Source organism: Corvus kubaryi, unplaced genomic scaffold, assembly GCF_017639235.1.
Source record: "Corvus kubaryi isolate FWS band 111438036 unplaced genomic scaffold, C.kubaryi_AGA036_p1.0 66, whole genome shotgun sequence".
Lineage (NCBI taxonomy): Eukaryota > Metazoa > Chordata > Aves > Passeriformes > Corvidae > Corvus > Corvus kubaryi.
The window spans coordinates 27,025,505-27,050,925 of NW_024582054.1; the positions used below are offsets into that span (position 1 = coordinate 27,025,505).

General features: G+C 36.3%; 1 protein-coding gene across 8 annotated transcripts in view; it reads right to left on the minus strand.

The window, feature by feature from the left end:
* The window catches only part of PPP1R13B (protein phosphatase 1 regulatory subunit 13B), a 69,011-nt gene that overhangs the window by 31,849 nt on the left and 11,741 nt on the right, over nt 1-25,421 (minus strand). For 3 of the 8 annotated variants that reach the window (XM_042048242.1, XM_042048243.1, XM_042048241.1), the window contains exons 2-4: nt 11,695-11,842; nt 5,056-5,175; nt 3,499-3,566 (exon numbers count right to left, since the gene is read on the minus strand). In XM_042048242.1, the coding sequence (XP_041904176.1) occupies nt 3,499-3,566; nt 5,056-5,175; nt 11,695-11,842 (336 nt within the window). Of the gene's footprint in view, nt 1-1,519; nt 1,614-3,498; nt 3,567-5,055; nt 5,176-11,694; nt 11,843-23,385; nt 23,580-25,421 lie in introns of those variants that run through there. The other 5 variants (XM_042048240.1, XM_042048239.1, XM_042048245.1 and 2 more) reach the window with 5 other exon arrangements.

A 25,421-nucleotide genomic window follows, 5' to 3' on the forward strand; every position in this document is an offset into this window, starting at 1 on the left:
TGAAACAGCAAAAGTAAGTTAAAAAGAAAATGGCACAGGAGACCACAAACTGACATTTTACGCTCCTCAAGTAAATGATAGTGAATAAAATAATTTTTATTTAAATAATATTATTTTATATATAAGCAACTACAGCAAATGAGTATTTCTTCATATACACACTGTTTTCATTACACTAATCTACTTTTATTCAGTCCAATACATTTGACTTCTGGCATGTTCCTGTACCACATTGTTTTTTCCCCCTGAGCTACATCTGTTTTCCTGTTTCTTGATCTTCAAGAAATTTCATCTGGACAACTGTCATCATCTAGTCAGTGCTCTTTCTGGGAGAGCAACATCTGATCCACGTCTCCTATCGAGGGCTGGCAGCTGCACCGGGATGGGGCTCCCCAGTCCCTCCCCTGTCTGCCACTGACCCCCAGTGGTTTCACCTATATTTGCTCTGCCTCACTGTTCACAGACTGCTGCTGCTGCTATGGAATGATGCTTGGATCATGCTAGGACATCTGGAAGCAAACAAGACCCAGCACTTGGATGACCACTGTTTCACAGTCACCAATCACAGAATCAAAGAATGATTCAGGCAGAAAGGAGTCTCTAGGAGTCATCTGGTTCAGTATGCCCTGATTGGAGCAGTTCAGACTGCTCAGAACTTTATTCAGCTAGATCAAAATTCCACAGACTCTGAACAGTCTGTTCCAATGTCTGTTACTCTCAATGATAAAACATTGTTTTCCCCATATTTATTTAGAATTCCCCTTGTTACAACTTGCATTCAGATCCACTGGCTCAGTCACACAAGCAAAAAAAAGGAAGAGGAAGAAGAGGCAGCTGTTCTCAGAGAAGAGAATCCCTCCTGAGACACTGTCCAATCTCCCTGGCGAAAGGAAATGTTTAGTTACGTAAGTCTGATCTTCACGCATCTATACCTTTGTGTACTGAAAGGGATCAGGTCCCGATTACGGCATAATTCCACTTCCAAGAAAAAAAGTTGTAAACAAAAGCAAACCCCAAAAGGTCACCTCCAGAATAAGAGCACTTGTCAATTCACAAAACCTCACAGAGTTTTCCTTTAGACTTTGTTATGCAGAATGCAAAGCTCTCAGATGAATAGTTACAGGTAAGTATTCTTTTTACAACAATGCATGTTTCACTGCTCAAAGTGACTTAGCCTATTCTATTTTTAACTTGAAAGATAGTCTAATTAAATTTAATCATTTACATAATGTGATTTTAAGCTAACCATTATTTAAATAATTGCTGATCAAGCACATATAGTTTCAAAGAACAACAACCAAAAAAAAATCTTACTGCATATGACAAAATGCCAGTTAATAGAATTATCTAAATTTAATTGGACAGATTGTCCAGAATTTTTCCGAGACTATTCGTTCAATCAGTAAAACTAACATTCATCTTAAAGTTTTCTATGCATGTCGAACTTACAGCTCTACCCGACATTAAGCAAAAAATCAACTATTTCATCATTAAAGCAGCACACATAATAAAAATATACCTGAATGCAGAGTATTTGGTAAGATTTGAGCTGTCTTCAATGTTCCATTGGTTTGTGTTGATTTTAGGGCCAGTCTAACATTCAGCATGCCAGCAACAATGAATAAGCCTAATGCATTACGTAAGTGTAAGCTGATTAAATCCTTGATCCTGAAGCCACCTCTTTTTCCCCCCCTCCCCCTCTAATTTAAAACTTAGCACAATTGAAAATCTTAGTTTTAAACACTTCCAAAACCTAATTTGTACCATTTTTAGCATAAAACCCACTACAGTTTCACATTACTGTAACACCTTCAGGTTTTAGTCTATTTTAATAAACCTGTTATTTAATACACTTTCCTAAACCTGGTAAAAGTCCTTTTTAAAGTGATCAGTTCCCTAACAAATTTTAATTTTGTGGCCAACTTTCGGGATTTAAAAAAAGAAAAAAAATATGTACTGAATGGCATGAAGATAACAATGGTACTCAAGTTACCAAGTCTAAGCTTTACCTATAAAAAAATCACAGCAAATTCAAATCAGTACAGAGCCATGCTATCATAAAGCTTAGCCCTGCCAAGAAGTGAGATTTTAAGGCATGCCAGTCCTAATTTCCAAATATAGTATATCTCAAATGTAGTATATGAGCTACAACCCACATGGAGGAGCAGATCAGGGGAGGTCATGAAAGAGTTATGTTCCCCCAGCACTTTTAAGCACCATGATCTCACTACATTGTCAATATGACAATGGCAGCTGGATAAACGGATCCATGCAGCACAGTATATCAGCCAGTGCTCTCTACAGAAAAGGAACGTAGAAAGCAATACATGATTAACTGGTTTGAATAGGGGAAAAAATTCCTTCCCCTAGGTCCACATGCCATACACAAAACAAGCTGCAAAGGGAGCTGAAAACTGACTGAACAACTCTGTTGCTACATGGGAGTGTGTGTGAATTTTAGATAATTATCAGGCAGTACACAAGCACAAAATTGTTGAATCTGCACAATTACTTTTAACATTTTAGGGGGTTTTTCTCATTTAAGACTTCTCGGCTTGAAAAAACTGATTTGTTTGCTTCTAAACTTCAAGTATTATTTTACTCTGAGAAAGAGCCATATGCACATTTGTAAAGTGACAGTGCTTCATAGAGACAATATAACTATGAATTGGTGAGGTCAAATGTTTTTATTGAAATTTGAAAATGTTTAAAAATAGCCAACTATAGCTAGAGTATCCTGGTAAAGGCACCAGAATGGTCCTGAGCAAATGAGAACAGACTATGCTTTGCAGAATCTTCATTAGTGTTGAGGATGAGACGAGAAAACAGCAAGGAGAGTTTCAGCTCAGGAGTAGGAGGTTTTAAAGGCATGGCAGTTTTGAAAGAGATATACTATGTTTTATGTGTAAAAGAGAAAATGTTCAAGCCAGGAGTCACAGGTGGCCTATGGTATGTAATTTGTATTTTAAATTAGAAACCTAGTAATATACTAGTTTAAAAAACTCCACAGGTAGAAATTAATCAAGTGCATAAAAACAGTATAAAAAGATGGCTCTGAGGGGTATGTAAGCTCTTCTACCAGCATCTGAAAACATCCCGATCCACAGATATATCCTCATGTTTCAACATATAAGGGAATGTCATGAATCAGTCCCAGTGAGATAAATCAAAGAAAAGACATGTGGACAGGCAATACAAATGTGAAAGAATAATGTGGCTTGGTTTTACTTCACACAGAATGAATAAAACAGATTAGAACATGAATTAATAAGACTCTGGGGCTTCTTGTATGACATAATTTCTTTCTAGACAGAAAATTCAGAGTAGTTGATGAAAAAGACACGTTGTACCATTCACTTTCTAACAAAATCAAAACAAAGCCAAGATCAATGTATCTTTTCCCCAGTTCCCATCATTATACACCTAGAAAAGTAATAATTTTTAAAACACAAAGTATTTGAGTGGTGTTGATCCAAACCTTTAGGATTTATTACATACCCCATTCTCTGTACGTTTCTCCACAGGTATATTTATGCCATTTCTTTGATTTTGGGCTTGACGTCCACCTAAAAGTAAAGTATCACTCTTAGTGCAAAGTTCAGTTTTCAAAACAAATAGTTTTCAGTCTTGAGTCTGTTCTTCAATGTTCTGAGAATTCTGTTCAAGAATTTGTATGAAACTTTTACCTGTGGGTTTTTATTCTGCTAGTTCCAACTCTTTCTTACTGAAGTTACTTTTTATAAGCAGTGAATCAGCAGAAATAAAGCTTTTACTTCACAGACTTCCTCAGTTAAAAGTACAGACATGCAGCTCTATTTTCCTAACTTCTCTTTGGGCAAAGATGTCCTGAAGGGCAATGTACTCAAGTTTTATAATTTGTGCCCATGAGAAGCAGTAGCTTCAACTGAATACTACAAATTAGTATTAGTAGAGGAAGCTTTTCTAATTTCTAACTTATAAACAACTTTAATCTACAAATTGATCCATAGATCAATGACGAATTAAAAAGCATTGCATGCATGGTTCAGAAACAATGCTTTCCTTGTACACTGAAATTCTTTGGCTTTAGGTGTATCTTAAATTTCTTAACATACTTTATATTTGTATTGCCCAAAGGATAGCTGGCTATTTTACGAAGTACCTAATTAATACAAAATTCCCTCACACATTTTTGGGTCTGCTACTTCTGCATTCAAAACAAGCAGGAACCACTTAAAAATAAGAGAAGAAACCTCAGCTGAAAGCAGGAAGGACTCAGCAGAGACTTGAAATCCTGTTGTTAAAAGTAGTCAGATTAGATGAATGAGTCAGGATAATCTGGGCATGCAAACACACCTCACCGAGACACCTTTCCCGTCCTTCAGACAGTCTGACAGCCATTAAGTCTATAATGCACAGCCTCAAAACTCTCTCATAGATTAAGTACAGTCTACACCAGTAAGTTCAGAAAACTAAAACACTTCTATTTTTTTAATACAGACTTTTAAGAAAGCCCACTTCATAGGGCACTGTTTCATATAAAGGCTTCTCCTATAGAACCAAGCAGACCAGCAATTTTTCAGGATGTAAATTATCACCACTATTAAATATACCTTCATGAAGTTCTGAGAAAGTAAAGGCACTGAAACCTCTGCCAGTGATGTCTGGCAGATTTGAGTTTTTAAAGGAGGCAAAGGAATTTACCGAGTCTTTCTCTGTGCAACTGAAAGAACAGGAGGTCAAAAAGAACCATTTCACCCACTCAAAATGTAGGGACTTTCTCTCAATAAGAAAAAACTATAAGTCTCTAATATCCACCAACTTTTTTGGATCCAAATTAAGCAAAATACAAATGGATTTTGCTATTACTCAACAGACCAGCAGAAATTATTCTAAAGAAGAGAATTGGAGAACAAGAATAAAGGTGCCCCTGAGGAAGGTTCAAAATGGCTTAGGTATAAGGAAGTTGTATTACATATAACCACTGAAGTTCACTGAATGAACTGAAAGCAAAACTCATTTCAGAAATCTTTTAAATCTGTTTCAGTAACAGCACTACAGGATAAATATACTTACTCTGTTCATTGTTTTCAGCTGGTGACTCTTCATGACGAAGAAAAAATTTCACCTCTTCCCTGCGGGGCCCCCACTTCTGTAGGTGGTCATACATCATGTGGTCAAAGGGTATGGGCCGCTCTGAAAGTACCAGACCAAAAAACCTCATCACAACTCCTCAAAATCAAGCAGGGTTATACAAAACTTTTATTAATGATCAGAATGTCCTTTTTGGTAGCAATTCAATATATCCAATGTATTTTGTCTTACATGAAGTCTAAAAAACAGGCACCAGCAGACATTGGATGGATGGTGTTAAAAGCTGGCCTGTTACTGTAACACAGCACTACAGAACCAGCTTGCAAAACCATACCAGTGTTCAGGAACCCTAACTTAGGAAATAGCAACTTTGCTCCCCATCACCACCAGATGGGCAATCTGTTCTATTATTAAAACGATTCATTCAGTTTGAGCCTCTGGATTTCCACTCAGACTAAAAGCCTTATCATTCTATTGACATTTCATCTCCTAAGCACTTGAGCAGGTACTCCCACTCTAATACGCTTTGCTAGACACTAACTTCCAGTATCTGTGAAATTACTGGCAACTCTTTGAACAAATAAAGACTAACTTCTATGCAACAGTCAGTCTCTTTGCTTTTCCCCAAGAAAACAGAAGACATTCTCATAGAGTAATTAATTCTTCTAAACTGATCAAAAAAAATATTAGTAGGAGGCTGCACACTATATATTTAGTATTTCAAAATGGAAATACATTTAAGAAGACAAGTTTTTCCCTGTTTCCATAATTACACTTGCATTTATTACCAGATGTTTTTACTAAGATAATAAAATTTCCATTTTAAGATTTAATAATAAGTACCAAATTACATCTTCTAACCAGAATAAAATTATATTATATACTATACTTTGTTGTTAAAAGCAAAATGCTTTTGGCCTTCAAAACCTAAACCACATTATCTCCTACCAGGAAAAGCACCACTAACAATTTGTTATCCATTTCATACTTCACCCATTTGACATGAGAAGACAAAATGATACAAAGATTTAAGAGAAATCTTGGGGAAAGCTTGGGAAAACCAAATCACAAATATACCTTTATGTAATAAAATTTACCTAAATTTATATGCATTACCAGCTACATAGACGTACATGTCTTGATACTCTTGGGATACTTAACTGCAGTGCTTAAACAATACATTTTTATCAATTGTTTCACAATGCATTTAATACAATAAACTGTTTTGTCAAAATATGTCATGTCAAATAGGTATGTGATTAACATAATTTAGCCACAGTTAGATCTAGCTGCTTTCAGTAGGGAAGGGTCATTTAAACCACAAGCTAATCATATTCATCAGGTGACTGGTTACTTATCTTTCTGAAGAAAAAAAGAAAAAAAAAAAAAAAAAAAAAAAGAAGAAGACACAAAACAAACTCCAAAAAAAACCAAACCAACAAACCACCCCCCCTAAACCAAAACACAACAATTGCATTAGAAAAATAAATCATTTTCTTAACTTCTTCCTGTTCCTCAAGTAGCGTCCCAGAAACATTGTCAATAATGTTTAAGCACACAAGAATCAGGTCAGTGGCTTATTACTACTCAGTTCTTGAAAAGGTATTTTAAAAACATGATTTTCAGGTTTTTCAACTCCTAAAGTAAAGTAAGGTTTCAAGTGCTTTGAAGCATATCCACTAAAATTGCAGCATGAGTCTTCTAAAGATCACTGAATGTAAAAATATTTAAGTGGTTTAGTTCAGCAATTTTAGGACACAAGATATGAATCTTTAGGAATTTCTCTCGAACAGAAAAATTGCCAGGTAAGCCCCACTAGAACAGGGCAGGGCTAATTCTGGAATGGTGAGGAGTAGCTGCAGCTTCCCTCCTGGTTAAGCTGGTCTCCCATTAAAAGTAAGGCCCTGATCCCAGGAGCTAGTCAAAGTAAGAGGTTTCATTTACATAATGCACCTTCAATAATTAAGACTAATATTTTTCAGACATGACAATGGAAAGAAATGGCAAAGACATTTTCTACTAGTTTAGCAGTTCTTTCACAAAACCAGTTTGGGATGTTATCCTAATGTAGACAGAAAACAGGTTGAAGTAGTAACAGCATCATCAACATCACTGAAACAAAGAAAAGAAATATGGAGCAGCACTAACCATTCTGTACTACATGAAACAAATTCAAGAAACAAAGGAAGAAAAATGGACATTAACACTTAAGACATGATGAGAACTGAAATTCCCATTGCTTCCCTCAGTTTAAATCCTTTAAGTCTACAAGAACTGCAAGAAGAAAGCATGATCTTATATTTGCAGTATAATAGTACAAAGAGATATTTTCTGAAAATCCCTGTTCTTTAAGAACAAAAATGAAAACAAAACAAAGATAAATGCTACAGTTAAATTTTTCCCAGTTGTTATAGCTTCAGAAATATTTCTCAGTAATTGGTTTCTCAAAACTATTTCAAACTTCAATTTTAATTTTTTTAGGAGTTTAAATAGGACAGAGCATTCTGAGAGCAGGAAGAAAAGGTTACGAGGAGAATAGGTGTAGAGTAATAATAAAAAGGTTGGATCCTTATACTTTAACACATCAAACATGATCTAGAGAACATTTGTTTTCATGAGTAATAAAGCAGAAAACCATGATAAATGCATATATTCATACTTATCTGAAAAAACTGCCTTAGATTTTAAGTTGGCTCAAGATTCTAAAAGATTTTTGAGAAATGAGCTATACTCCTTTCCTTTTAAGTAGAAGTTTTGAGGATAGGCTACTTTTAAGGATTCCAAAACAAAACACCCTGTGAATCTGAAACACAAATACTGCACCCATGTTTCAGAAAAGAGTTAAAAAATCCTTCTGGTGGAGCTACAAATCCACGACTTAAAAGTAAGTTTCAGTCTTCAAAATCTATTTTTTTCCTGACTTCAAGGATCCTGCTATGTGTAATAAACATATTTATGCCTCCTCTACATGAACCCAGAATAAAAAGTAATAGATTATCTCCTTAGGGGAGTTCGCTGTGAGATCTGGACTGAGTCTTTCCCTGCTCAGGTTTGCAGAAGTACACTCCAAGTAAGAAACCATTTCTTTCACACTCTCTTGCCTCCTGTGTTACCATCACATTGAGGAATACCAGTTATAACCAATTGCTGAAGGGCATTCCAGGTGTAAATGAACTGGATAATTCGTACTGGGTGGATTTAAAGGTTGGAATCAATTGTCTCTTTAAACATATTACAAGTTCCTGGCATCAGACCTGTCTTTTACCCTCCTTACTGACTGCTATTTGCAGTAACAGCGGAATGAAGAAGAACATTCTGGTTTCTTCTCCTGTTATGGCATGAGAAATCCTTGCAAAAAGAGGAAGCTTCAAACTGACAAAGCGCAAGGTGGTACAAAGTCCAATATATCAGGCACAAATGCTACTGACTTTTTCAACTACTACTCATCTCAAGAAACACAAAAGCAAACAGATAAAAGCTACAATAATAAATAAACCAATGTATTTTCCAACAGCTAAGATACTGTCATCTTCTGCACTGTAGAAATCTTACATAATTTTTGGATTTTAGTAACATTTTTCTGGAAGAAAAATGGTCTCTCATCCTCTAAAAATAAAATGAAGTGTTTCTCATTTACTTGTACATACACATTCAAAACAGGAACGCTATTAAAAGAGACAGTATTTTCTTAGAGCAATAGAAATTAGAAAGGCTTTTAGGCATGCAAACTGTTATTTGTACCTGATAATAAGATTACAGTCCACAAGTCCCAATGCTCTGAATTTGAATGGACATATATTATTCAGTCGGGCTACCTAAAAGAAACTGTGGCTACCTGTAGAGCAGAGGAGTTAAGCACATTCACAAGAGCCCAGGTAGACAGCACTCTCTTATGGAGAGAGGTGCAATTTGTCATCTGTGCCACATGGAGAGACTGTCAGGAAAATAGACCACTTCTGGTGTATGACGAAATGTAATGTGTTTTTTCAGCCCATGATTTTCTGTATTAACTTTTGTTTTGAATTTTACTTTCCAAAATGTCCTCGGAAAGAACACTTGCGGAACTCTTGAGGATAAGGGTGAGGGATCAGAGACAGTGTAACAGAACAGATAAAATATGCTTTTTCACTGGCACAACATGCAGCAGTTTTATTGCAAATTGCCTCACACTTCCCACTCAGAACCATGGTTTAAAGTTTTTTGTTTTAACTGTCGCATTTAACTGTTCAGACTCTTGTTTTCTACATCAGATCTCTACTCCAGACAAAATTATTTTTAAAAACTTCAGTGGAAAGAGTTCAGTTTAGCTCTCAGAAGCAGCAGAAGGAAAAATTATCACATTTTGCCCACGTCGTTCCACTGAGACATCTATGTGCCCTAGACTTTGGGTCAAGAAGCTGAGGTTGCAGATTTTGTATCCTGTATTTAAGAACAACAAAATAAATGTTTGTGCTGAAATTCCTGTCAGAGAACCTTAAAACCAGAGTTTGGGGTGCAGGATACCTTTTTTGCTGACACTACAGGCCTTTTTGAAAGACCAAAAAAAGTACATGAGTGTTCTATTTTTTCTTTCATTCTCTCCACTATTTTCTATTCTACACTTTCAGTGGAATAGAGCTACAGAGTTATCATATTGGGAATTCAGAAAGCAAAGCCACCTTTGTGAAAACACCTTCATGCGAGTTTTACCAGAATCTCGGCGCTAACAATGGGCTCTGGGCAGGCCTCTGCTCCTACACCTAAGTGTCTGTATGAAGATCTCCACTTCAGAAAACTGGGTGAGCTCCAGTGCTCAAAATTAAAAGAAAACAACCAGCTGAAATCAGTAATCTCCTTTTTTTCTATTCACAGTAATATCCAGATCTCCACTGACTTTACTGGGATCAAAGACAGGTAACTCTCAGGGTAGATGCCCAAAGTTTAGTCTTAGTGCCTGCATCGCAACTTCCTGGATAAATTCGATTTCCCACTTTATAGAAGCTTTTATCTTTAGATATCTTACACTTTGAGAAATAAAGTATTATACCCCCAGATAACATTTAAGATTGAGAAAATATTTTATCACAGAAAACCTGTGCTTCTAAGGTCCAAGGTTTGCAAGGTGTAAGTGCTCCAGGAAGATGATGTAGATCACTTTTCCAGTTTCCAGTCACCCTTTGAAGCTAGTTGACAACATTCTTTCCTACACCTTTTTCAGAAGTACACCTTCAAAAGTATTGTGAAAGCAGAAGAATAAATAATACCATGTATGTTACACTTTCACAAATGAGTGATTGGAAAATATTAGGAAGATTGGAGTGTCATAAAGTCTGCAGATCCATTTTAGAAGTCTATGATGCACTTGGCATCATAGACTCCATAATCCAAATTTCCAATTTGAAAAAGTTTTAACCCTTCTTCAAGTTCTATCCTTAAAGACAAGTTTCTAACTAAGCATATACTGACTTTGTATTCCTAGAATTGCAGGCGTACAATTCTTAACCTTTCCCCTGTTCACTCTTGCCTAAACTATGAGTTTCCATCCAGGTAGGAAAGAACTTCTTGAGGTACCTTTTCCTTTTACAAAGTCTTAGAACAGTTTAGAAAAAGATGAGGCATAGTTTTCCTAGGAGGAAAATATTCTAGATTGCCAATATGTAAAAGTTCCAAAGGCATCTGAATAATACCCATTGTGTCTGCCTGGCAAAAAGGCCCCAATCAAAATAAAACACCTCAATGCAAAATTTAAGAATTCAGTATCCAGTTATGACCTCATCAGTCTTTATACAGAAGAAATTACATTAAACAGGGGTCACTTTAAATACTAAGAGATAAGAAGGGGGGATTGGAACTAGATGATCTGTCAGGTCCCTCCCAACCCAAACCATTCCATGGTCCTATTCTACGATTCTATGAACATGTCTGTTATCCTCATCCATCCACCAATTCTACTTAGATCCATACACTGATAAACTTTGTTTAATAAGGTTTGTACTACATGCAATTGCAAGAATCCATTTAAAAACAGAATCCACCATGCATGCACTTTGACACATTCCTGAAAAAAACTACCTGCCTCACTATTCTGTTAAATAATAATTGCAACACAAATAGGATATGGACACTGCTACCTGCCCCAAGAGGGGCTGACAAATCTTTGAGAGGAAATGTTCACGAATAGGCTAGAGATACTAACTATGTTCCATTCTGGCATAATGCTGTCTGCAGAACATCTGCTGCTCATGACACAGAAAGAAAAAAAAAAGTCTATACCCTTTCTTAAATTTCAGTTTGTGTTCACATGCTAACAGTGAAGAAATAGGACTGGAAAGAATGCAGGTGGTGATCTGCACCCACTGACTGAGATCTCATCCTGAGATTCCCTACTGTCATTTAAATACCCTCCCATCCTATTAAAAAAACAGAAATACAGAACACTAACAGACCTTACATATGCATTTTATCAAATGCTTCAGACTGAGGAATAAAACAGAAAAGAAAAAAGTGTCAAGAATTACTAGACTACTAGAAGAAAAAAATCAGAGTACAATATGTAATTGAAATAATTAGTATTGAGAATTCACTCTTTTTTTATAATTGGTGCACATATTAAAATCCATTTCCAGTTAACATTTTACTTACCATTTCCACGCCATACTTCAGCCAGATGGCAGCTTCCTTCTCCAGGCTCTTTGCAAAACTCCACCACATCGCGACAGGTTGTTTCTGGTGTAATTGGAACTTCTGTCAGAATCTGTTCATTGTTGCTCAGAAACACAGTTAATATCATCTGAAAGAAATAAAAAGAAAAATAGCAGAATATTAAAAAAAGGACAAAAATAAGATTACGGGTAATTTTTTTCCCCTCTGTAAATGGAAATGTATGCCTACTATGTTCCAAAGTAGTTTTCAGTCTCCTGTAACTTTAACAAAGATTTAGTCCTTTGTGTTCATTTTTTTTGACAGTACATTGAATTGACAATTTTTTTTTTATAAAAGCTTGAGTTGAAGTGCTTTAGTTCTGTCTGAAAATAAGGCTGAGAGGAAAGGAACAAGTTTCAGCTATGTTAGATGCTTGAAATCATAGCATTTAAATGTTGAAAATAAATGCACACTTTGGCAGAGTAACCACAAGCTTCAGGATGTACTCAAAGACAAATATTCCTAAAATGCACTAAATCCTCTGAAAGACACCTGACCCCAAGCTCCTGCTTAAAATTAAATGAATAATTTTATCCATTCTCTCTGCACCTTAATTCCCATCTGTAGTCACAACACTGTTCTGTAAACTCATGGGGAAGGAAAAGAGAGAACATCGTATTTTAGAAGGCAAAAAATACCATAACAATAAATGGCCCTAAATAACATGATAAAATTAATAACTTTGCTTGCAATTAAAGTTCTTCCAGATCTTTCCCATAAATAAAATGTGGTGTCACATATTGAACCTAATAACAGCTCTTCATTAAATAAGCACTCTTCAGGTAAATAAAAGTTGTGCTCCAATTTGCATAGGCAACTCTTAAGAACATTCATAATACTTTTATCTGTGGGACACATACATCAGCCAGACTGGAGACTGACATTAATAACAGCTAGATAATGAGTGAGAGCAGTCTGCTTTAGAAACAGACACAGGACAAATTCCAAGAAAGCCCAGGCTTCAAGCTCTCAGTCTCAGCAGTCCTCCAGGTTATTTCAGTCCAGGTTTCTACTCTCCCTTAACCTGCCAAGTTTGCATGCTGTGTCCTGAAGTATTCAAGTACCTACACATCAACACAAGAAGCAGTCAAACAGAACTGAAAATATACCAGAATTCAGGCCTGAGTTTTTCCAACAGCAGCATAAAGGAAGCCATAGTAAAAGCTGTAATACAAGGTGGAGGAAGCTACAGGATACAGCCAACAGATAATAATGAAAGTGCCTGTAACCACCTACTGTAAGCAGCTCAAAACATTATTGTTCCCCCAACAGAAGATTCAGACAGTCTCAGTATTCAGTGACTGTGGTTATATACCAAGTACCTGATGTGGAATCTACTAGTGGAATTTGACCTCATATTTAAGAAGAAAGGGTCACATACATGAACATAAACCAACAGGATTAGAAGAAACCTTAAGAGGTCATCTAATGCAGTCTCTTGGCCTCAGGCAGGATAAACTATACCTGTATTATTCTGCAGAGATGCTTGTCTAACCTGTTCTGAAAAGCCTTTCATGATGGAAATTCCACCACTTCCCTATGCCATCCACCCCAGAAATCCAGGATTCCTGTTGCAAGAGGAAGTTTCTTGAAGTCTAGCTAGAGTTTGCCTTACCACCATTTAAACCCCATAGTTCTTTTAGCCACAGGGGTAACAGAAAACATATTTCTTCCTCTTTTTCCCTCTGCACTTAAATTTAAAGAACATGCAATATGTAAGTAAATTAAGTAACTTAAATTAAACGACACCAGTTTAATGAAGTTATTAGTGCCAGTATTCTGAACAGTTTTCCCATAACACTTGATAGTAGTTTCAAAATAAAACCCAAGCTCCTGAAACTTTTTGAGAATACAAAAAGACCCTGACTTTACAGCCTCAACATTTGCATTAAAGACCTATATTCTTGATATGAAAGGATATATAAAATGTCTTAACATCATGTGATTTTACATAGTTTCCAAGTTTTTATTTCCTTATTGCTGTAAAAGTCACACTGGCCCAGAAAACTTGTTTCATGTCTTCAAGATTATGTATCTGCTTCTGCAGACGGACCAAAAGAGGAAGAAAAGCCTTGTAGGTGTGAGTTACCCTATTTATCTCAGTCACTTCTCCATAAATTCCAATCTCAAGCACTACACAAACTCACAGTCCCCTTGGCAACACCAGGATAAAGTTTGCTGTACCTCAACCACACCACTTGACTCCCTCAGCTCAGAGGGCATCAGTATCGTCTTCTACAAAGCTGGGTGTCACAGTTTCAGCCCAGGGAAAGGTATCTCACTAATGAGGAAGCAAGGTGCCACAGCCAACTATTGCTGTAACACTCCTCAAGGAAATTTGATTAAGTAAGGACTTATTTTTAACAGGTTGTCTGAGCAATACTAAAGGAACTGAAACACTGTGCTGCAAAACAAATATCCTGAAACATACACAGGAAGACTCAAAATATTGCACATTATTAATATATTGCAATATTAGATTTTCAAGGCAGTATCATAGCTATTAATTTTTGTGGTGGAAATGGATAAGAATCAGAGGTATTACATAGTGATAAAATACAAATTAGCATTGATGGAGCCTGGAAATTTGCTGCTGAAAAACACAAGTGAAGCATACATGTGAAATACCCAAGTATACCCACTGAAGTAAACAAGTTACAAGAAAAAAACATTCCTAGCCAAAGATTAGGACACAAAGGAACTGATAAATCCTTTCTCATTTTAAATTGACTTCTAAATAGGAGCAACTAAATAAAACCCATCTTGTAAAAATGTGATCATAACCACTGTAGCATTTCTTTGATCGTCTCCCAATTCACAGCTTTTAATATGTGAACACAATGTCACACAACAGGATCAGCCTAACATTCATGAGCAAATCACCTCAGGGATTCTAAATCATGTATTTTTTGCACCATAAACATCAAGCTCCAAACCTTACACTTCATCCTTCTCACCACACACATAGGTATTACCTGTTACTCTCCTCTATGGCTCCTGCTACAAAACCAATGGTTTGATTCCAGCTTTCACAATTTCATGTCTTTTCCGTACCAAATAAGCTACAGCAAACCTTCCAACCTGCCTTCAAAACTGTCATCTCATTTCTCAGCTTACAGATGACCTCCTCCTAGGACAGATTTGGAAACAGTACTCTACCCAAAACTTCTGTCCCACAGGTCCTTGCCTAATAGTTGCACATACTCCTCTTAGTATGGCGTCTCCCCTTGATCCATTCCCTCTTCAAAGCATACTTCCTGTATTATTTAAAGGACGTATTTTATCATCCCTGCAGTTCTCAAGGAGGTGGAAGTAGAGATAAATCTACAAGACCATTTTCCTTGCTTGTTATCTCACCTCTTTCTACAGCTGAATAATGTCACCTGCAAAAATTTCAATAGACATCGTTCAGAGAGATGACAGTTTTATCTATCTAGACCTGATCTCCTGCTAAGGAAACTGAAATGTTGGCAACTTCGATTGACTCTTATGAATGCCTAGCTGTCAATTCAAGTTCCACAAGGCTGTAACACAGTCCTTAGCCATGTTTCACCAATGATTCCCTAGATTTCATTCATCATAACACACCCATCACCCTGAGCTGTAATATAGACATCTCTGACACAAACCTCAGTCTTGTGTCTCAGATCTATCTCTACTTTTCCTGTACGATATGTAAAACAGAGAAAGGTGTTTTTTCCATAAAGTGGTCCAGCTAATGCTCTCAGTTTGCAAACTTGCAAATAAAGGTTTCCCAGCTTTTCACTGGTGTGCCTTTTTCACTCGTGTCAACTACCACAACAAAAATCACCCTTCATGCCTGCAGCCTTGACCCAGTTGCCTTTCTGTGTCAGTCCTGATAAGCACAATTTATTTGTCTTCACTTCCCCATTGGGAAGTGCAATCTTCTTTCTTATCATTTTTCACTCTCTATCAAGAAATTTATGTCAAATTGGCCCTTTACACCTGTTTCTACTCTCCATGTGCTTAATATTAACAGGTGGTTTTATGGTTTCCTCACTGTTGTCCACCATGCCTTATATGCACCTGCAAAGCAACCTCATTATTTCCCTTGGAGACCCTCCTTTGCTGTTCTGGCTAAACACTTCAGACACAAGTCTAAGTCATTATTATGCTGAAAAGTGCTGCCAATGAGGTGAGAAATATTGTTTTGTCTCCTTAGAGATGAACTGGATGGTTACAGAAGTCTTTCTTCATCCCTAACCAAGATTCCAAGAGCTGCACAACAGAGATGCATTCAACTTGTCTACCACAGCAGAGATCCTTACACACAACTATACAGAAACAAACCATCTTTCAAATGAGTCTGATGGCCTTTGCTCTAAATGAGCTTGGTCAGGCTGTCCTAGAATCCACCTTGACCTCACTACTTGTGTTGTGCTACTTCAGTAGCATTCCCCTAGTACAATGTGCAATTAGTTATGACTGGAATAAAACCAGACCACCACCACCAAAACAGCTGGTGTAGCATGTTGATTCTTAGTTAAGATATAGTCTAGAAAGCCAAAATTCCAACTGCTGAACAAAGTTTTTGCCTCACCGTTTTTCTACAGTCTTACTGAAAAAAACCAAACAGCTAGTGAATTAAAAAGGTCTACAGTTAAGTAAATCCTCTTTAATAATTTTTGTGGAGACAAGAACTACATCTCACTCAATTATTACCTCAAGCTACCAAGACCTGAAACTCTGCAGCTTGAGAAGAAATAAATTGTACACCCACACCTCCACTGCTTTATGCCAAAGCTAATTTACTAAGTCAGATAGCTGATAACAATATTTATTGTAAAAACAACAACAAAGTCCACATAAGTAGGTATTTCCTGATACCCTACTTACAGCAAATTGAGTTACTTGATCTATCAGAAAGGAACCAGACAAGTACTATTTCAGGACATGCTGAAACATTAGAATTGAAAACAAGTTTAAGATTATTTTCTTATAGTAATATTGACATATTCAACTATAAAAAATGAAAGTGAGTTCTGTGGATGAAGATGGGGAACTACTTTGTTGGCTTTTTATTTTATGTACAACCATTTTTTAACTAAACCCCATGTTTCCAATCAAAACCAGAGTTCCTGGTAAAAACTGATCTGAGAATCATTACTTTTCCTGCATGTAATTTTATGTCCATAGTTTAAAAAAGGAAGACACATCTAGGAAAGTTTAAAAGCAAGATCACTCAAGCAGAGGACCAAAGACTTGGAAAAAAACAACCCTGCAACCCAAGAAAATGAAAACCATGAATTTTTCTTTGTGCTATCCATTACTCTCATTATCCAAATTTAGAATGCCTACATGATATTAGAGTGGATAATAGAGAATTTTTTTAATAACTTCTGTCAATTTAAGAATTATCAAACATATGATTGCAAGTTAAAAATATACTGGGTATTTAATATGGCTAAATTCACACACTACTGTTTAGTCATATTGGACTCTCCCTTTGCCTTTTTTGGTCTTTAAACCAGCCTAGAAATTTCACTGTATAAATGAACAACAAAAAAACAAACAAAAAACCCTTCTCTTCCAGTAGATCAGTGAACAGACATTTCAAATACAAAGCTGATACACAATCAACTTAAAGTACCAAACTGTTTCTAATAGAAATCCCAACTTCAATCCTTCTGTTTCACAGGAACTGGAAGGCATTATCTTCTCACCATACATTTTCCCCTAACGAAGAATTCCAGAACATTCATTCATGATCTTGTGCTTTGCCATTTCAGAACTTTTAGAGGTGCCTACAACTACAAGATGAGAACAATCAGCGAAGAAAAGACCTGTTCAAAGTGAATCTCTCTTGAACAGTAGAGACCTCAACATCTGCCAAGAATTTTAACTTTTGATTTTGCTAACTTGGGAGTCCCAGGAGTTTGCTATATTCAAGGTGCTACTACGATAGTTTTAACTGAAATTTCCAAAGCCCTCTCTTACTGAAATGTCATAGCCCCATCAATCAAACATGAACTTTGAGTAAGACTAAGGATTTCAGCTCCTAGAAAAATTATAGAATGAGAGGCAGGCAAAATGTGAAAATGTAAAAAATCATCCCTTTGGTGATGAGATACATCGATATGCATGACTTTGCATGTAGAATGGTCAGAAAAAAGTGACAAGTTATTAATTGTCTCATGCAAGCTTGCTTGCCTGGAATTCGTGCCATTATATAAAACTTCCATCAGCTACAGCTGTAGAAACTGTAGTTGTACATTTCAAGTATTAAATCAGAGTTCTAACTTTTGTTGCAGTATGAACACAGCCCCTCTTTATGATGATAGACTTAATTAGGTAAAGCTTTAAGCAATTACATTAAAAAAAATAAGAGACTATGAAATTAAAACCACAGAACTGTTTGAATTAAAGCCATCTAAAGATACTTTCTTGACTCAAATCACTAGTATTTCTTTATACTACTGAAATTTCAGAACAAACAAATCCCAAATAAATCTCTCATGTTAGTATGTGCAAACCCCAGACAAACAGCAGTAAGATTAAACAATTTCACTTCTCTGTATTAATAAGAAACATTTAAAATCCGTCTAAGCAACAAGTTACACAGCAGCATGCTTTTGCCAACAATTATTTACCTTCAGATCGAAGCTGTTATTTTTGAAAATGAATCTGTTGAAGAATTTCTTGCAGTATGCTTGTGAGTCTTATTTTGAATAAAGGATCAAGACATACAGCAAATTTATTACCAATTACTGTGGTTTTCACCAGGAGATTTCTTTCCTCTAATATCTTGTTTCCCTTCCCCATATATGGGGTGAAAAATAACTGCAATCAATTTCCATATTTCTAAACAGTCTTCCTCACATCCTACTCACATTCAAGCTGTATAAACTTTGAGTTCAGGACAAAATTTAAAGCCCAGTGATGCTTTTGAATGCATTAGTAAAATTCACAAAGGCAGTGCAACCAACAGTCTTCAGTTTGCACAGAATACAAAAATGAGCAAAGTTTTCTGCCAAAATGTAGACTTGTGAAACCAATAATTTCTTACTACACTTTCAAATTTGAAGCCAACCGCCTCCATATGGCCTGCAAAAGAATCCACAAAACTGGGAGTAAATCTCAGACTCTAAAAATGTAAAATATTCAGCTATGGGCTACTAACAACCATTAAAACCTTAAATTTTACGGTAAACTCAAGCATTCATGAGGTTACTCAAAAATATGAACAAGGTTATATTATTTATGGTCAACACTTTTGATTTTGATCAAATCTGAAACTTTCATGTTGCCTAAATGTACGTCAATATACTTATCTCACAAAAGCATTTTTTTGCATCAGCCCATATGCTAGTTACATTAACATGCTATTTTGCAATCACTGAAAAAAAACCACTGATCTACCTTGAGTTCCACCTTCACCATGCTCTGCACTAGACAACTTACCCACAGAAACCACAACCAGGAACTTGTCAGACAATAATTGTACATAAAATTACTTCTCTTGCTAAAGCACAGAAATCATTTTAATTCTTTAACTCTTCTTATAGAGGAGTTTAACTCCTCTTACAGAAATGCAGAAGTATAAATTTAAAAGGAAATATTACAAAAATGTAGTAAAATCTTGTTTAAGGCATACAAGTTGCAAAGGCTTAAAGAATTGACAGAATCACAGAGATTTCCTCTCAGGACTTCCAGGATTGTTGCCTTTGCTCCCTTCACGAGCTGTCATATGTGACCACAGGTGTTCAACAGGATTCAGGCTATTTCAAAAACCTACAACTACCTGATATTTATTTGCTGAGGGGATACTTATGACACTTTCTTTTCTTTGACAGAGAAACTGCTACAGCATCATTGTATATCTGGAATCTGAAGCCCCTTACTCCTGCAGTGGCAGGCTTTCTCTAGCACAGGGAAATAAGCTAATATTTTTGCTAAAGGGAGGAAACAGCAACTATCTTCAGCAAGACAGATCCACAAACTATTAAATGAAAAGTACACAGCAGTTAACTGAAAGACTTCCAGAGCTCTAGGAAAACAATACCTAATGAAAACAATAGCAACTAAGAGTTCACTTGTGTAAACAACAAAAACAACCCACAGACTACAGGCCATGAGAACCAAGATATCAACAGGGCTAAAAAAACAACTTATCTAACAAATGCTGAGTTTCTAGCATCTGCCTAGGACAAAAGAGTGACATGATCATTTAGACACTATAATCCTATATCAGATTTCAGACTACATTTCACTATATTAGAAGTCACAGTCAATCCATGGGAGTGAACCACTGCCAGATCTCCAGACATTATCTTTAGGGAAGCCGTTTGTTATTCATTAAAACACTGAAACGCCTTCTTTTAGATTTGGACAGTTCTGCTAAAATCAAACAGGAGCTGAGATTTAGATAAAATTTAAAAGGTGGGCAGTTAACTTGTGGCTACAGAAGGGAAAAATGAGTATAGCTTAAAAGGGACAAACCAAAACAACAAAGAGATTGCATTACATATAAAACTATTATTTTAGAAGAATATCTGTCCAAGTGCAATATTTATCCTCATCAGCTAAAGCAACACCGCCTGAAGTTAGAGAAATCTATAAAACATGCCTCTTGTGATGTTCTCTAGCGGAAAATATAATTTGGCACTTGCTACAGAATGAGTTCAACATCCCTGCATCATATTATCTGTTGGCTTGATTCCTAAATTGCTACATCTGGAGAACCAGCAAGAGATCTTGTTGTTGCTCCTTGACGCAAATAATTCTACCAAAGGACTGTCAAGACACCAGTTACCACATAAGAGACTCTGGAATACAGGGATAATTCTAGGTACACTGATAAGTTCTTGCTGAGCACATTTCTCCATCAGGCAACATCGATTAAAAATGAAGAGACTTTTATTCTTCCCAAAACAAGGCTCTTAAATCTTCCTTTGTTTCACTGTTTAAAAATCAGTGGGCCATATGCTGTCTTTCATGATATACACAACTATTATTAAAGGGTGAAAGCTGGAGACTTCTTGAAAGACTCTCTGCTCTAACCAGCAATGTTCACGACAACTCAGTACATAAGTTCTCACCTTGAAATTAGCATTATATGATTTGTTATAGGGTTATTGCAAATGGATATTACCATCTATCAACCAAGAGCAGAAGACTGATAGTCAAATCAAGCAGCTCTGAAGAAGTTCCAAAGTTTTTTTTGATACTTGCTGTCTTCACTAAGGACATTTTTTTATCTTCTGGAATTTATTTTTTCTTGTGAATCTTAGAATGACAAACCTCATCTAGTACTGCCTGCCTAATTTCAATGAGATTTATCTAAAGCACCTTGAAACAAACCAATAAAAATCAGCTGGCAAAATTTTGTGCTGATTAATTAAAAAGCTTTTAAAAAAATCTGATCTATTTAAGAAACTAGCAAATAGCCTAGCTATAATGAAGGATTTTAGTAGTTGTTTAGGCCTATAAATATGAGAATTCCTTAAATAATGAACTCCTATCAAACGCTCAGAAAACTCCAGCAGTTGATGCATTTGCAAATGCACAAAACACTACCAATACACAGGAAAAGTCAGAAGGTCAGAGGACATCAAGATTCCAGATCGAAACAAAGCTGCAGTGGTGCAGTGATCTTTCCATTTGTCCATAAACTCCAACAGCTCTGTTTAATAAAATAGGAACATGATGCTCACAGTTCTACTATTCTTCACATCTTCAGGTCAGGGTCCTCCAAATCAAATGGTTCGGAGTTAAGTGGGGACCCCCAGTACAGGTGTGGCCCCACAGCCACTAGAGAAAAGGACAGAGGAATCACTGTGGCGCTACAACTGCGCCTCATTGTACAGAATCGCACACATAACTTAGTTCTAATGTTCAGAGGTCTAAATCTTTCATATCTGACAGGGTAACCAGTATGCCACACCTGAAATGCATGACAAGCTTGAGAAAACAGTCCTAAATTATAAACTGCCCATTCCATTTCATCAGCTGATGAGATATGAATAACTGTTAAAAAATACTCTTAAATATTTTACTCTCTAAATCATTAAGGAAGATGTGGCTGAAGAACAACACAACTGTAGTGCTGTAAAATTCACAGTACACGCGGGTGAACTGGCAATAAATTAAAATCAAAACTAAATGAATTCAAGATGACTCAGCTTCAGAGGTCCTTTCATTACATAATAATCTCAGCTTTCCAGTCAGGAAAAAAAAAAAAGTTGGATTCACTAAAATGAAAGGTTTAAAAAAAATCCCCCACCTAAACCAAAGAACCGCTCACAAACCGACACCAAAAAAATCCATACACACCTGAACCCCCACACTCTACAAAAAAAGGACACCCTCCATCAAGACTCAAGAACCAGATGACAGATAAGACAGACAAAAAATTTAGTATTTTACACTTATTAGGTGGGGATGTGGAACAAAGTCCTATTCAAGCTTTTTTGTATATTGGCATTAGCAACACTGCAATTTACTTGGAAAGAAAGCTCAGTCTGACAACACCAGGCAAAGCTGACGAGCACAGTTCAGTATGAGGGTACGAGTCAATTTTCCTGAAAGAAAACAATCGTCAAAATCCACATGCAACAAAAGTGTCCCATCAAATTTGTATCATGGAACTGAATGTTCTCAAATTATTAAAAATATTTTGGCTAAGGTTAAGGACAGGGAGGTGCTGATGTTTCTACAGTCTTGTGTTCGACCTTGTCAACAACTACAGCAAAGTCATCCAAAATCCACTGAATTCCAGAAAAGCCTGACCTACCTACTGCATAGAAAAAATCATCTCATTGAAAAAGCATAGGATACAAAGACAGGCATTTGTATCTTTTCTTTTACAAACTTTTTAACAAAATATGAAAAAAACACCCCATCAAACAAAGAAGAGTAAATCACAACCAGAACAAAACCAACCAACATGGCATTTTTACTAAAGATCATGCTTTTTGTCAAATAATAAACATGATTTGCAGCAGCGAACATAATTTTTTCATTTTACAAACAAGGAACAATTTCTACAAAATCTATAGACACACAACCATATGTAGTGTTGCAAATGGAACCAGCACCATTCTTTCTTCATTTTCAATAGAGTGAATGCAGAAAGTACTACCACAGCTTTCTCCCACTAAGCAGGAAGTATTAACAAAATCCTGATTGTTTAGTGCATTGCTTTCAGGGAGTACTAGCCATTCAATCTTAGATGTAAAGACGTTATCTGGCTTGGTAAAAAATTGTAAGTGAAAAATGAATACATCCTTGGGGATTCAACAGGCAAGCCAGCAGAATTTTCCTTTCATCAGAGTGGAATAATTCTTTCCAAAACACTTCTTTAGTTTTAAGGTCGCAGATCTAAAAATTAAAAGCTATTGTTTTACACTCAGAAGTCCACTTTGGTTGAATCAAAACTACTACTACTAATAATAATAATAAACCAAGCTATGCAAGGTGAAATTTAAAATTTCAGACATTTTATATACAGAAGAAAATCATATAAGGCAATAATCCCTGACCTTCAAGTAAAAATCTCACATACACACACACACACAAATCCATTATAAAGATTCACTATTCGCTTTTACAAAAATAAATCCAAAAATGCTTAATATTACAGCAAATAAACAAAACCCAATGTTATCCCACCTTCTTTTTTATAATTCTGTCCTTGGTCCACTGTTTAGATTTAAGTCCAGTCTTTTTCGGTAGCCAGGATTTCCCTTTTGATGTTTTTACAATATTCTGAAGAACCATCCTTAAAATATTCTTCATGTGGATAGTTGTAAATAGCAGTGAATATAAAAATATTGTGTAAAGCTAAAACCTAATAACAGTTTCTGTGCAACAACTACAGTGAAAAACTACTTAAATGGAGTATTTTTGGTCTACTGGCACATGAATTCAGGCAGTAATGACGAGCAGTGATAAGATGTTCTAAAGAAACAAGACAGGCCACAGTTGTGACAGGAACAAGATAGGCTAGATCAAGTTTCACCTAATTAGGCAAGGTTGCAGTAGGGGAGTTCTGCTATCCTCTCATTGTGCAATAGTAGTCTTCGTTGCTATTATAATAATGATGAACAGTAAGTATTTATCTTAAATAAATTTACATGTAAGGCTCTGTCTCAAAAGACACAGAAATGACTTTCCTGTTGAAGAGGGCCATGACAGGAGCAGAAGTCCTAAGAGCAAATGATCCTAAGAGCTGTCAAAAGACATTTCCATGGCACATTTTCTTAAATCAAAGAAATGTTTTAAATCGAACAACCAGCTTAAAAACAACAACTCCGCCATATATTTACGCCTAAAAGTACTATAGTTCAAGCACTACTCCATTCTTGGCAAAGTCTGTCTTCTTGTTGGACATAATTCAAGCAGCAGAGAATATAAACTGTAAACTACGTTTCTGACTGTCTCATCATGTCAAGGGACAGCAAATGTTTATCATCATTCCTGTCAACGCTATACAGGATCAGGAGTGGGGAACAGGCAGAGCGATGGCACCAACAGTGCATTTAGTCCTTACTCTACAATTGCAGGAGCAAAGCATAATTCTCCAGCCTGATCCGTTCCCTTCCTAGAGCAAATGGAGAGAGGAGACCCAAAGGTAAAAACAAAACCAAACCAAAACCAAACCAACCAACCCACGCTATGAAGGATCAGCAGAACCAGATAACCCATCTCTCTCAGAGCTATGAGCCACATTTTGTGTAGCACCTTACAGTGCTACCCAAGAAGAGGAAAGTATAGAGCTCTAAACTTCGCTTGTGAGCCACAGCATTTTTACTTTACCCTCCCCTACCAGCAGCAGCAGAGCAGACAAAGCAAACAAGATCCTGTATTTAAAATGCTTCAACATTCAGAATTAGTACTGTCCTCCCATAAGGCATTTTGTCACCAACAAAAACATTCTGATCCCATGCAGTATTCTTCCTTCCTCCTCTGCAGACTTGTACCATGTTGAGAGATTTATTGAGAATAACATTGGTAGAATAGTGTCAAATTTTTAAAACGCTGCAACTCAAAAAAATTAACCTGTTAGCAACTGAGAACATTTTAAATAAATGAGAAACTCAAGGTTATTTCTTAAAAGGGAAGGGTTGTTTTGCTTTAGGAAGGATGGAAAAAGTCTAATCTGGTTGTTCTCCAAAACCAGATTGTATCTTGATCTGCCAGAAAAACAAACTATCACACGAATAAATATTTGAGAGGAAAAGCTGGGCCTGTTTTAACACTTACTGTGCCGCTCTTTCAACTATGGTTATGGTCTGAATTCTTTTAAACTGACCCCCAAACTCATAAAATCCTTACTTAGGAAGACAATACAGACATGCAGACCAGAAGTATATGGGAGGGTCAAACACTAAAGCCTGTCATCCCTATTGGATAATTGGGATCTTTCAAAAGAAGAATAGGAACTAAAATAAACATGTGTCACTGAACTTCCCTTTCATCCTGTCATGCCTCCTGAAATAACTGAAAACATGTGTGTAATTTGTAAATCAGATAAATAATAAAACCAATACAAACACAGGGTAGCCCCTTATGCCCTATGAAAGGATCATCTCCACACTAAGTACCTGATCCAGTGCAGATATTTGGCTGCTTTAGAACTGTTACTGTCAGGTAAATACAAATCTAGAATATATGTAGAGAGATAAGAATACCACAGTCTCTGGCTA